Source organism: Mustela nigripes, chromosome 14 (genome assembly GCF_022355385.1).
Source record: "Mustela nigripes isolate SB6536 chromosome 14, MUSNIG.SB6536, whole genome shotgun sequence".
Taxonomy (NCBI): Eukaryota; Metazoa; Chordata; class Mammalia; order Carnivora; family Mustelidae; genus Mustela; species Mustela nigripes.
The window spans coordinates 334,126-345,609 of NC_081570.1; the positions used below are offsets into that span (position 1 = coordinate 334,126).

Consider the following 11,484-nt stretch of genomic DNA (forward strand, 5'->3'; position numbering starts at 1 on the left):
TTGCAAAGGACGGGGCCAGTCCGGCCTGGGGGGGCGCGGTCCCCGCGCCGTCGTGTAACAGGAGAGCGCCCCAGGCACTACTGTGCCGCGGCCCCATCAGTGACTGAACCCGCTCTGGCACCTGAGGGTCAGGTCCTGATTGGCCTTCCTTGCCCGGCCACCAGTGAGGCGCGGGGATGGGGAGCCCTGCGAGAACCTGTGTCAGGTGGGGTCTGCCGTGGGCAAGCCTGTCCAGCCCCTGCCCATGGCGAGAGCCGGCCTCATAAAAATAGTTCCACTGTTTCCCCAACTGAATTTTCCACCCAGCCCATGAATAGGGTCATTATGCAACAGTGGACACTGCACTGAGGCTTGCCTTCTGCTCCCACGGTCCCCTCCCTGGCCGGGGGGTGGGGGAGGTGGGGAGAAGCTGGCCACCCCGGCATGGGAGTATGCCTGAAACAGGCAGGTGGGGATACTGTTCCAAGGGCCAGGACATGAGGATGACACATGAGGTAGGTAGGAAAGTTGGAGTCTGAACGCGGGGTGGGCCGGGGGGGGGGGGGTGCTGAGCAAACCAGCGGGAGCTGCCTCCCGTCCTCCCTAGAGAGAAAATCCAGGACAGGCCCAAGTACGGGCCTCAGGTGTCCCCCCATAGGTTGTGTCAGGGGAAATGCTGCATATCAACTAGGAGGCAGGTGGTGGCCATCAGCCCGGACACATCCGGAGAGGTCATTGCTGTGTTGGACTATATGGCTCTGTGGGACATAGCTGGGGCTCCAGCCCTGCACTGTGCCCCTGACTGCCTCATGGCGTGGGCCACGAGTCAACGCGGTAACTGATCACATGCCCATGACAGTGGACACTGGGCACCAACAGGTCCAGCCGTGGCAACTGGTGGAGGACAGGCACCATGCTGACCCTCGAGTCTGGCCCACCCAGGAAATCTCCGGCAGGATCTGAGTAGCTGCGGCAGATCTGACCCCAGGCCTTGGGTGGAACCCGGAAGGAGTGCTCATGGTCCCTCCATCCATCTGCAGCCAGACAAGTCAACCCGTGGAAATCCGGCCTGCTTCTGCCTCCAACCATATCACCCGTCCCCGGCCTGCCTGCCTTCTGGGGAGGCTGGCAGCTTCCAGAGCTCAGCCTCCTGCTGCCACACTCAGCATGCTGACTTCACTCCTCTGCCTCCTCCAGGGTCCGCCATCCCCACAAGGGGCAGACCAGCTGTTTTTAGCACATGGCAAGTTATGTAAGGGAGGCCTCTCCGGGGCAGCTGGGGTTGGAGCAGCTGGCACACACCCACACACACCTGCAGAGCACAGGCTGTGACAGAGTGCGGTTGGGGCAGAGGCAGGTAGAGGCCCTCTCTTGCCTCAGTTTGTCTGTGTAAAATGGGGGTGCTGACTTATGTAGGAGCACCTTGTTGGGAAAACTCAGCTCGGAGCCCCTCAGCATCAGCCCCCACCCTCCTGATCACCAAGCACCCTGAGTCACAACTAAGGGAGAAGTTCCCGAAGACAGATGTGGCCAGCAGGTCCTGCCAAGACCTCACTCCGACCACATTTGCTGTCTTCCAGGTTCCCAAGGCCCAAGCTGCCCAGCCCTCTGGCCATAGAGCTGATGGCCCCAGCAGTTGAGACAGGCGTGGGCAGCTCGGCTGGCAGCAAATGACAACTGAGACCCTCTCAAACTCCAAAGTCACCCTTTTGGAGCACAAGGAGGAGCTAGCCCTTTCTGCCAGACTTCAGCCCCTGCCTCTTGTGCCAATGGCCCTGCTATAGGAAGAGGATGGCTGTGCTCACTCCTGAGCATCTTGGGTGGGGGTCCCATGGCTCTGTGTGGGAAGAGCTACCAGGAAACCACAAGGGTTAAAGTGAAGAAAACATCCCCTACCTGTGGGCTGCTACGCCCTCCCCAGGCCAGGGCTCAAGAGGGGGTCCCGAAGAGCCAGCCTGGAGGTGACCAGGCAGGAAGTGTTCACACACCGCGACCCTTCCGGGGGAGACACCTGGCCAGACCCTGAGCATCCCCCCCCTGCCCACCGCCTGGCTGGAGGCACCTCAGGGAGCCCCTCTGGGCTCCCTAGAGCACCTGCTTAACCCTGTGGTCAGTGTTTGAAGGGGTGGGGAGGTTCCCCATTTGCACCAAGAAGGCCCCTCCCCCTCCCAGAAGCGGGTGGGCCAGTCTGCAGACCCCCACCAACCCACATCCACCAGGAATCCACCACACATGTAGAATCCATGGGCTCGGACTTCACCTCGGTCACACCAGAAGCCCCAGGACCATCTCTAAGCTGCCCCCGAGGGAGAGGGGTACCCGCAGGTGAGTAAGCTGAGCCTGGGGAGCCCCAGGAGACAGCAGGCGCCGACAGTCTCTGGGGCAGCCCCGGCCTGGGCTCCCTCAGCTCAGCCTCGGTGAAGCCTATCCCTCAAAGTCCCAGAGGGGGTGATACTCAGTACGTGGGGGCCGGCTGTCCTACATTCCCTCTGGGGAGAGGGGTGGAGGATCTGGGGCCACCTGCCTGTCCCTTCTCTGAGGTGTCCTCACACCCTTCAGTACGGTTCTGGAGGGTAACCACATGGGCCTCCCCTGCGGCAGGAGCTGGGCTCACCCAGTCCTTCCCAGCCTGCACTCCTGCTCCTCCTGGGGCCGGGGAGGCCTGGGGAGGCAGGAGGGGGGAAGCACCAGGAGGGGAGGATACAGTCTCTTGGCCTGGCGAGGCTGCCAGAGTGCTCTCTGCCCTCCCAGAGGTGGGCTCTGGGGTGACCTCCTCCCCCCACACTGGTCACCGATCCTTGCCCCCGGGCGCCTTATGCGTGGGCCGGTCTCAAGCTGTTTCCCCAGGATGAGGGAAGGAGGGTTTGTGCCTTCTGCCTTGAGCCCCTCTGGTACAGGTCATCATCACAGGCTTGCCTCTGTCCCTGGCCAGGGCTCCCTCTCCCACAGGAAAGTAGGGGCTCCTGTTCCCTGTAAGATGCCCTTGGCTGGCTGAGACTCTGGCTAGACTTGAGCCCCCCAAGACCGGGGTCTCCAGGACCCTCCTTCCTGGAAGCAACCTTCTTCAGTCTCCTGAGCCACAGGTCACTCCTGCTCTGATTACCCAGAGTCCCCAGGGCCCTCCTCTCTGCCTAGAGGCCTCCCCGAGGACAGTGTGTCCCCCATCCCCTCGGTAACATCACCTAGCCCACAAAGGAAAGCTGCTCTGTAGAAGAGGGCCTGGGACACCCCGGGCCTGTGCTGAGTCTGGAGAGCCTGATGGGGGCTTGGGGAGGGGGTATCCACACCAGTGGTGTTGGCTGGTCCCACCCCTGAGCCTTGAGCAGGAAGAGGAAACTAAGGCCCATGTTGCACTTGAGGAAATGGGCTCCGAGAGGTTGATTAATCCGGGCACGTTCACATGGTAAGTGTCGGAGCCGTGACTCACCCCCGCACCCCGCTCTTCCCCAGGCAGGCGTGACACCCTTCCCCCAGACGTCAGCAGGGGCCGTCTACCTCCTTCCAAAGCCTCACCCCTCCTCCGAGCCAAGGCCTCCCAGCAGGGCCTATGGGAAGCGAGGCCCCCTTCCTCACCCCAGTCCAGGCCCTCCGCACTGATTTGGGGTGGGGTGTCAGGAACCCAGAGCTTGCCTCTGTGGGGGAGTGGGGGCCAGGCAGAAGGGCCTGAGACACACCCTCAAACCTGGGACCAGGCTGAGGGTTCTGGTTATTGGGATGTGAGGTTTCTGGGTCATCCTGGAGACATGTTGGACCCCCCCACCCCCGGGGGCCAGAGGTGGCGGGGCACCCTGGGACTGGGGGGCACTGGGCACCCTGCCCTCAGCACAGCGTCCAGCCTTACCCGGTCACACTGAGGCCCAGGACTTCAACCCCCATGCCAGCGTGATCCGGCCCCTGAGTGTGCTGTGTGTTCTTAGCGTGTGGTGTGTGGTCTTAGTGTCTCTGCGGCCAAGACGTGTGGTGTGTCATCTTCGTGGGTGGTGTGTTGTCTTAGTGTGCGGTGTGGTCAGTGGTGGCCTTCGCATCTGCTGGGCCCGGGAACCGTGTGCCGCAGGGCACCAGGTGTTGCCTCCACACCCAGGGCCTGGGTTGTCCCACAGTTTGAGCCTGCCCCAGTGGCTGGGTGACCGGCCCTAGACACCGGGGTTCTGGGAGCGCAGGTCCCTGCCTGGCGTCCCTCGGTCACAGACACCCGTGGTCGGTGCTAGCAACGTGAGCCGGGCAGGCAGTGGAAGGCAGGGATCCCTTGCTGGCCTGTCAGGAAACAGAGAAGGGAGGCGCGGCGGGTGTGGGGGGGGTTGGTTGCTGCCACCAGAAGAGCAGGTGTCTGACCCCTGAGAGATCTGAGCTTTGGGAGCTGGGGGAGAGGAGAGGAGGGTCTGCTCCGCGAGAGGCAGGTGAGCCGTGCGAGGGGGTCGCGGCCAACACAGACCTCTCCTCTCCCTGTAGAAACCAGGAGCCACTCATCCCCAGACCTCACATCCAGGGCTCTGTGCAAGAAAAGCTCACCGGGGGAAAGACCCCCATCCCTGTCCTCGGGGCTTCCCCTTCCGGGTCCGGAGTGGGTGTGTCCGGCCCTGGCAGATGGGCCCCTCCCAGCCTCATCCCACGCCTCGCCAGCCTGTTATAAAGAGGAGGCTGCCGGGCCAGTGTCGGGCCACATCCCACGCTGTCTTGTCACCTCCTAGAGCTGCCATCACTGGGGCCAACGCCACGGAGAATGGAGACACCTGCAGAAGGAGACTCTGGCTCCCAGGTACCAGCAGGGAAGCCCCCTGACGTGGGCTTCCTTTCCCATGGTGGGGGGCGAGGAAAGGTCATCCCTCGGGGTTTCTGGAACCTGAAGGGGAGGGGGCTGTGTCTCACATGTCACCCTGAGCACATGCAGGCACTGAGGGCAGAGAAGAGGGTCATGCGGTCCCCACCAACCGAGGGCTTGGTACGTGTGGCGGGTGTATGTGTCTATGTACACACTTGTGCACATGTGTGTGTACAGGAGGCCAAGCACCCCTGCTGCTGCTGCATCAGACTTGGGGCACCTCCGATCCCTCAGTGCATCTGGGGCCATCCCAGGTGTCTGGACCCTGCCCCGTCTCAGGAAGCCCTGGAGGCTCTCAGGGGTCCTCGAGGTCCCCATCTCCAGGGTGTCCCCTCTTCCTCCCCTGCCAGCCCCCACCGAGCCAGGAGGGGGCTGCTTTGGGCTACACGTCTAGAGGAGGGTAAACATGGTTGCTGGAGTCAGAAAGAACTTTCTGGAGCCCCTTCTGCCTAACCTACAACACGCAGCTGAGGATCCTGGCCCACCCTGAAGACCCAGTGTGATCCTGGGGGACAAACATACATGGGCAGAGCTCTGTGCAACATGAGAGCCAGCGTGAGGACCCCATGTTGGCACCCACTCCTGGCCGGACGTGGGGGAGGCCCACAGACTTGAAGCGGGGAAGGAAGGCCGCTGGCAGCTGGCCTGCTCCGACACGCAGTTTCCCAGAGCGCAGGGGAGCAACCTGCTGAGGCCCACCAGGCAGGGCACCTGCTGGGTGAGACGCAGCAGGGGCTTCCCTGCTCAAACCCCTGCCCAGGTGACTCAGGAGGGGGCCAGAGCTCAGGAGGCTCTGCAGGGAGGCCTAGTGATTCAGACCAAGAGGCGGACGGTGTGGGAAGTCCCCCGGAGGCCTGCGCGGTGACTCCACAGGTTTTCGGGAAGAGTAGGCCTGGCCTCATCGGGGTCCCATGTCCCTGTGTGCTGGGGGTCTGCGGGTCTCGAGGTCCTGGGTGTGGCCCTACTTCTCCAGGGCAGGGCCCTCAGGTCGCCCCACGGGCTAGCCCGCCGGCCCCCACCCACTCTTCCTGAAGCCCTGGTTTCACAAATAGGATTTCCCTAGGGACAAACTCAGCAGATGCTCCCTCACTGGGGCCCAGAGCACGGAACAGTCCTCAGGCCCAACCTTTGGCCCAGACATGGCCAGAGCAGCTCGGTTCCTTCAGTCCCAAACAAGCATGGCCAAGCTGGCCACTAAGAGTGGGTAGAGGCCACTGAAGTGCAGAGTCTTGTCTTTGTAGGGGCCCCAGACCTTCAACATTGGCTCAAGGCCCAAGGACACAATACAGTCCCCACCCCAAGCAGGTCACGTGGCCTGCCCCTCTCTACAGGCCCCTGCCCCATGTGAGTAGACAGTGACAGGGACCCCCCCACCAACCTGAGGACTGCATGCAAACAGGACCAGTGAGGGCTTGGACCCCATGTTCTCTGCTGTCCCTGTCCCCACCAGCAGACCCCACTATGGCTGCAAAAAGACAGGCCTGCGGAGGCTGCCCGGTGCCCTGCCCCGAGGTGGGGGGTTGGGGTAGGGAGCTGCAAGGCCCCTTGGGCTGATGGAGCCTCTTTGGAGCATCAGGGGGCTGGGTGGTGCCATTGGTGACCGAGGGACAGAGGTGGAAGTCCTACCAGCCCAAGGTGAGGAGGCCCAAGTTGGAGTTGGGCCGGGCAACAGACTGGGGCCACAGGCCACACTAAGGCGGCTTCTCGGACACAGGGAGGAGCCACGGCCTGCACAGCCACAGCCGGTGGTTCCCTGACAGTCCACGAGGACCAGCGGCCGCCGCCAGCCCTGCAGGAGGACAGGCAGAGGGAGGGGCTGGTGGAGCTGCACACCTCCTTCCGGGAGCTGCTCACCTTCTTCTGCACCAACGCCACCATCCACGGCGCCATCCGCCTGGTCTGCTCCAGCCAGAGCCGCGTCAGGACGGCCTCATGGGGGCTGCTGGTGGCAGGCGCACTGGGCGTGCTCTACTGGCAGTTCGGGCTCCTCTTTGCCGAATACTGGCGCTACCCGGTGGTTGCCACAGTGTCCGTGCACTCGGAGCCCAAGCTCTTCCCAGCCGTCACTCTGTGCGACATGAATCCGCACAGGTGAGGGGGGCCGACTCCCACCTCTGCGGCATCTCCCCGGCTGCGGTCACCGCGGAAGGCCAACCGGGTCACAAGGCCCAGGCCGCTGAGGACCCCACCTCGCGCCACCCTTGTGCCCAGTTGCTCAGTCGGGAACCCTGAGACCTCTGCTCCGGGCAGCAGCAGCGGGGATGGGGTGGGGTGGGCAGGGGGGCGGGCCGTGTGTTCAGGGACAAAGAAGAGCCAGCTGGAGCTTGGAGTGATCAGAGCCACCAGACACCAGGGCCTGGGCAGTCCGGGAAGGGTGAGGGGAGGGGGGAGGGAGCGTTCCAGCAGGGCAGCCTGGAGCTGGGCTCAGGGGTGGGGAGCAGGGCGACATTTCCTGTGAGGAGGCAGAGGAGCAGGTAGGAGCTGGGGCCCAGCCAGGGGGCCGGTGGAGTCCACACGGGGTGGGGGTGCTTCTAGGGTATCCAGGCTGGTCTCTGGGATCAGCACCAAGGGGGCCGGCCCTACTCTCCCCAGCAATACTTTGGGACTGACGTGGGGGCTCTGACTCACCTCACACCCCGCCCCCCACCGCCCAGGCCGCGCTCAGCCCGCCACCACCTGCAGGTGCTCGATGAGTTTGCCCAGGAGAACATCCAGTCTCTCTACAAGTTCAACTTCAGCAAGAACAGGGACGTCCTCTCTGCAGCTGACCAGCTCCCACAGCCCGCCTTCTACCTGGACCGCGGGGTCCGCCTGCAAAGGTTGAGCCGACCCGGTGGCCAGAATAAAGTGGGTTTCAGACTGGTGAGTGTCCCTAGCCCTGCACGGTCCGGGCACACTGTCACTCTGCAGATCTCTGAGTGGGGGTAGGCAGCTGAGAGGGCCGTGCTGACCGGCCCCCCACGGCCCGCAGTGCAACAGCACAGGTGGGGACTGCTTGTGCCGTGCCTCCACGTCGGCTGTGACAGCTGCCCGTGAGTGGTACTGCTTCCATTATGTGAATGTCTTGGCCCTGATGCCCACCGCCCACGAGGACAGCCACCGCAGCGACAGAGGCCACTTTGTCCTCTCCTGCCAATTCGATGGCCAGGACTGCCAGGCCCGGTGAGTGGGGGGCGGGGCAGCTGACTGCAGGCACGGGCACCACCCCTGGGGTCCGGCTGGCGGCAAACAGCTGCCCACAGAGGTAGGACAGGCCGTAGTCCCTCGGGCTCCACACAATGGGGTCCTGGGCCGAAGGGGTGTGCTGGTGTGAGTGTGGTTCCCGGTTCCAGGCACTTCCGGACGTTCCACCACCCCACGTACGGCAGCTGCTACACCTTCGACGGCGTCTCAGCTGCACAGCACCAGGGCGTCACCCGCGGTGAGTGCCAGCCCACAGCCGAGTGGGGGGCGGGCGACATCCAGGCCAGCCTGGCCTCACCCCCTTCCCCTCCCAGGGATCAGCCTGGTCCTTAGGGCTGAGCAGCGGCACCACCTGCCTCTGCTGTCCACGGAGGCCGGCGCTAGGGTCATGATTCATGGCCATGACCACACGCCCTTCCTGGAGCACCAGGGCTTCAGCATCCGGCCAGGGACCGAAACCACCATCGGCATCCGAGAGGTGGGTGGGCTCCCGAGAGCCGGCGCAGAGGAGGGGCCCCAACCCTCCCACTCCCCAGCCCTGGGGGATGAAGGGCAACCCCAGCTGCGCTGAAGCGTGCCCCCTACCCTAGGACGAGGTACGCCGGCTGGGGAACCCCTACAGCCACTGCAGCGAGGGCGCAGACGGTATGGACGTGCCCCTGCTCTACAACGCCTCATACACCCTGCAGGCGAGTCTGGGGCCGCGGTGGTGGAACAGGAGCTTCTCAGGAGGGGCAGGGAGGCCGGGAGAGAAGGTGGTCAGGGGACGGAGACCTGGAGCCTGGGTTGGCCCTGGGAGAGGGAGGCCAGGGGAGGCTTAGGGGAAGGCCCAGGAGACGTAGAAGGCAGAGACCGGGAGTTGGGAGGCAGCAAGGGAGGCACCTGGGGAAGGGGTGGCCGAGGGGAGTGAAGGGGGGGCAGGGAGGGCGGGTGCCCTGCCGGGAGGGAGGTGAAGCAGGCCCTTTGTGGACCCGGGGAGGGATGACCGCCTCCAGGACCTGCAGCTCACGTCCCCTGCTGTCCCCCCAGGCCTGCCTGGTGTCCTGCTTTCAGCAGCTGATGGTGGAGACCTGCTCCTGCGGCTACTTCTTCTACCCCCTGCCGTCGGGGGCCGAGTACTGCAGCTCCGCGAGGCACCCAGCCTGGGGTGAGAGTCCCCCACCCGGCCACTGGTGGGGAGGGCGGTCAGGCCTTGCCAACCTGCAAACCTCTCCACCACCCCCCGGTCGATCCTAGCGGGTTCATCTGTGACAACCTCCCCCTGCACCGCCACAGGTCACTGCTTCTACCGGCTCTCCAGGGACCTGGGGACCCACCGGCTTCCCTGTAGCTCACGCTGCCCCAGGCCCTGCAGGTGGGTGGCTGGTGTGGGGGCTCGGGGTCAGAGGCTGCCGCCACAGCACCCCAGCAGGAGTGTACTGGGGGGTCTGTCTCTCCAGGGAGTCTTCCTACAAGCTCTCCGCTGGGACCTCCAGGTGGCCCTCCTCCAAGTCAGCTGTGAGTGCCCTAAAGGGGTGGGTAAGGGATGGACAAGCCGGTGGGTCTCCCAGGTCCCAGAGGCCTCACCCTAGACCAGCCTGTGCCCCTGTGGTCCCCACTCTGAACACCTGCCCCACAGCGCCCTGAGGGCTGTGAGGAACAGTGGCCCCAGTGAGCCTTCTGTGCACAGGACTGGATCCTGGCGGCGCTGGGCAAGCACGGCCACAGGAGCCTAGGCCAGACCCCAGGCCTCAGGTGGGTGCACGCCCCCTCCAGAGGACACGGCCCAGCCCCTCCCTCTGCCAACCTTGTCCTTAGTACCCCTGCCATGCGGGCGCCCGGGCCCAGCCCCTCACGCCTCTGCCTTGCCGCAGGAGCAGCGTGGCCAAGGTGAACATCTTCTACCAGGAGCTCAACTACCGTAGGGTGGATGAGACACCAGTTTATTCGGTGAGCCAGCCAGGGACCCACGGCCTTGGAGGGGCTGGAGCAGTGGCGGGCCAGACCCCCCAGGGCCCAGCTGTGGGCACCTGCTCACCGCCCCCTGATGCCTGCAGGTGCCCCAGCTGCTGTCAGCCATGGGCAGCCTCTGGAGCCTGTGGTTCGGCTCCTCGGTCCTCTCTGTGCTGGAGCTGCTGGAGCTGCTGCTTGACGCCCTGGCTCTCGTGGTGCTTCGGGGCTGCCGCTGGCTCCACACAGCTCAGGGGTCCCAGCTGGGGGCAGCCACAGGGGCACCCCCCACGATCCCAGGAACCGAGCAGTTACCCACTGACCGCAGGAATATCAACCATCTGGGGGGCCCTGCTGGCCTTGTGCCCCGCAATCCTTCCAGGAGCTCTGGCCAGAGTCTTTGCTGAAGAGTTAGGCCACACAAGCGCCCCCTGCCCCACGCCCCAACCAGCAGGAGCTTATTCTGATCCTGAGGGATGTGGCTGCAGCAAGCTCTCCAGGCTGCCCACGGGGAACCAGACCTGCCCCCCAGAGCCACTGCCAGGCAGCCAAGCCAAACCCAGGGCCAGGGAAGCGGCACTGGGGGCTCCAGGCAGGCAGGCAGGAGGGTGCCCAGCCCACCGGGCACTCTCATCAGCCGGCTACCTGCCCAGCAGCGGCCTCAGGGACGCCCAGGGCAGCGGGCAGGGGAGTGTCCCTACCTCTCTGGGTTCCCGTGCCTAGTTCGTGCACAGCTGGGAGTGTGGGTGCATACAAGGGGGGAGGGGCCTCCACAGGGGAGTGTGCCCGTGTGGTTGGTGTCACGTGAATAGATATGCATTTCTAAGCGTGTCAACACGTCTGTCTATGTCTGTGTGCAGCTATGCACAGGCATGGGGCAGGAGCGGTCCTCAGCTTGGGGCAGGTTGGGGAAAGGCTGCTGTGCAGTAAATTAGCGATTCCACCTGGCGGCTGCCTTGTGCTCTCCTTCCCAGCAACCCTTCCTGAGGGACCTGAAAGCGCCAGGCTGCTGCTCCACCTCTGGGAGACACAGACACACTGTGGGGCTGGGGGAGAGGGGGACCCGGTGCCCACGGCCAGCTTGTGGGGTCAGGGCTTGGCCGGGAGAGAGGACCAGCCCGGGACCACACTCCTTGGTTCGTGTCTCTTGCTGCTGCTCCCTCCAGGGGGCACAGTCCAGGCCGGAGAAAAGCAGGGAATGGGGGCTGGGGGTGTAGGAAGTCAGTTTCCATCGAAGAAGCCCCAGGGCCGCCCGCAGGGCCCCCAGCAGGCGGGGCCTGGGTTCTGGCTTACCGCATCCTTTTGGGGCACTCAGGGCCACCCCTCAGGGGAGGCAAAGGGCCCAGAGACACCCCCTCCCCAGCTGAGAGAGTGGAGTAAGGCAGGTGAGCCTACGACAGCAGTTTATTATTAACTGTGATCTGGAGCAGGGGGCGGGTCCTGCCAGCCCGAGGCCCTGATGCGGGTCCTGGGGGGGAGGTGGGGGCAGAGCGCAAGCAGGGAGAAAGAAGGAAGCTAATTCTGCTCTTTAGGGGTCACAGCCAACAGGCAAGAGAGTTGGGGGTGCTGGGTCA

General features: G+C 64.5%; 1 protein-coding gene across 6 annotated transcripts; it reads left to right on the top strand.

Annotated features, from left to right (window-relative positions):
* Positions 1–1,379: 1,379 nt before the first annotated feature.
* SCNN1D (sodium channel epithelial 1 subunit delta) lies at positions 1,380–10,745 on the top strand. Of its 6 annotated transcripts, none has more exons than XM_059375120.1 (14): positions 1,380–2,304; positions 4,668–4,735; positions 6,513–6,889; positions 7,453–7,660; positions 7,770–7,960; positions 8,131–8,219; positions 8,296–8,459; positions 8,572–8,670; positions 9,011–9,128; positions 9,257–9,335; positions 9,421–9,478; positions 9,651–9,715; positions 9,835–9,910; positions 10,018–10,745. In XM_059375120.1, the coding sequence occupies exons 1-14, from the start codon at positions 2,223–2,225 to the stop codon at positions 10,315–10,317; spliced, it is 1,974 nt and encodes a 657-aa protein (XP_059231103.1). In that variant the 5' UTR covers positions 1,380–2,222; the 3' UTR covers positions 10,318–10,745. The 6 variants fall into 6 exon arrangements, with proteins under 6 accessions (XP_059231103.1, XP_059231106.1, XP_059231104.1 ...); XM_059375123.1 differs by having other exon boundaries at positions 2,230–2,304; positions 4,429–4,735; XM_059375121.1 differs by having other exon boundaries at positions 2,230–2,304; positions 4,429–4,735; positions 7,481–7,660.
* The last annotated feature ends 739 nt before the right edge of the window (positions 10,746–11,484 follow it).

Coding starts and splice junctions, on each gene's coding strand:
- SCNN1D (XM_059375119.1), top strand. Junction 6,890..7,480: donor TGCGACATGAATCCGCACAG/GTGAGGGGGGCC, acceptor CACCACCTGCAG/GTGCTCGATGAGTTTGCCCA. Junction 8,671..9,010: donor ACGCCTCATACACCCTGCAG/GCGAGTCTGGGG, acceptor CTGTCCCCCCAG/GCCTGCCTGGTGTCCTGCTT.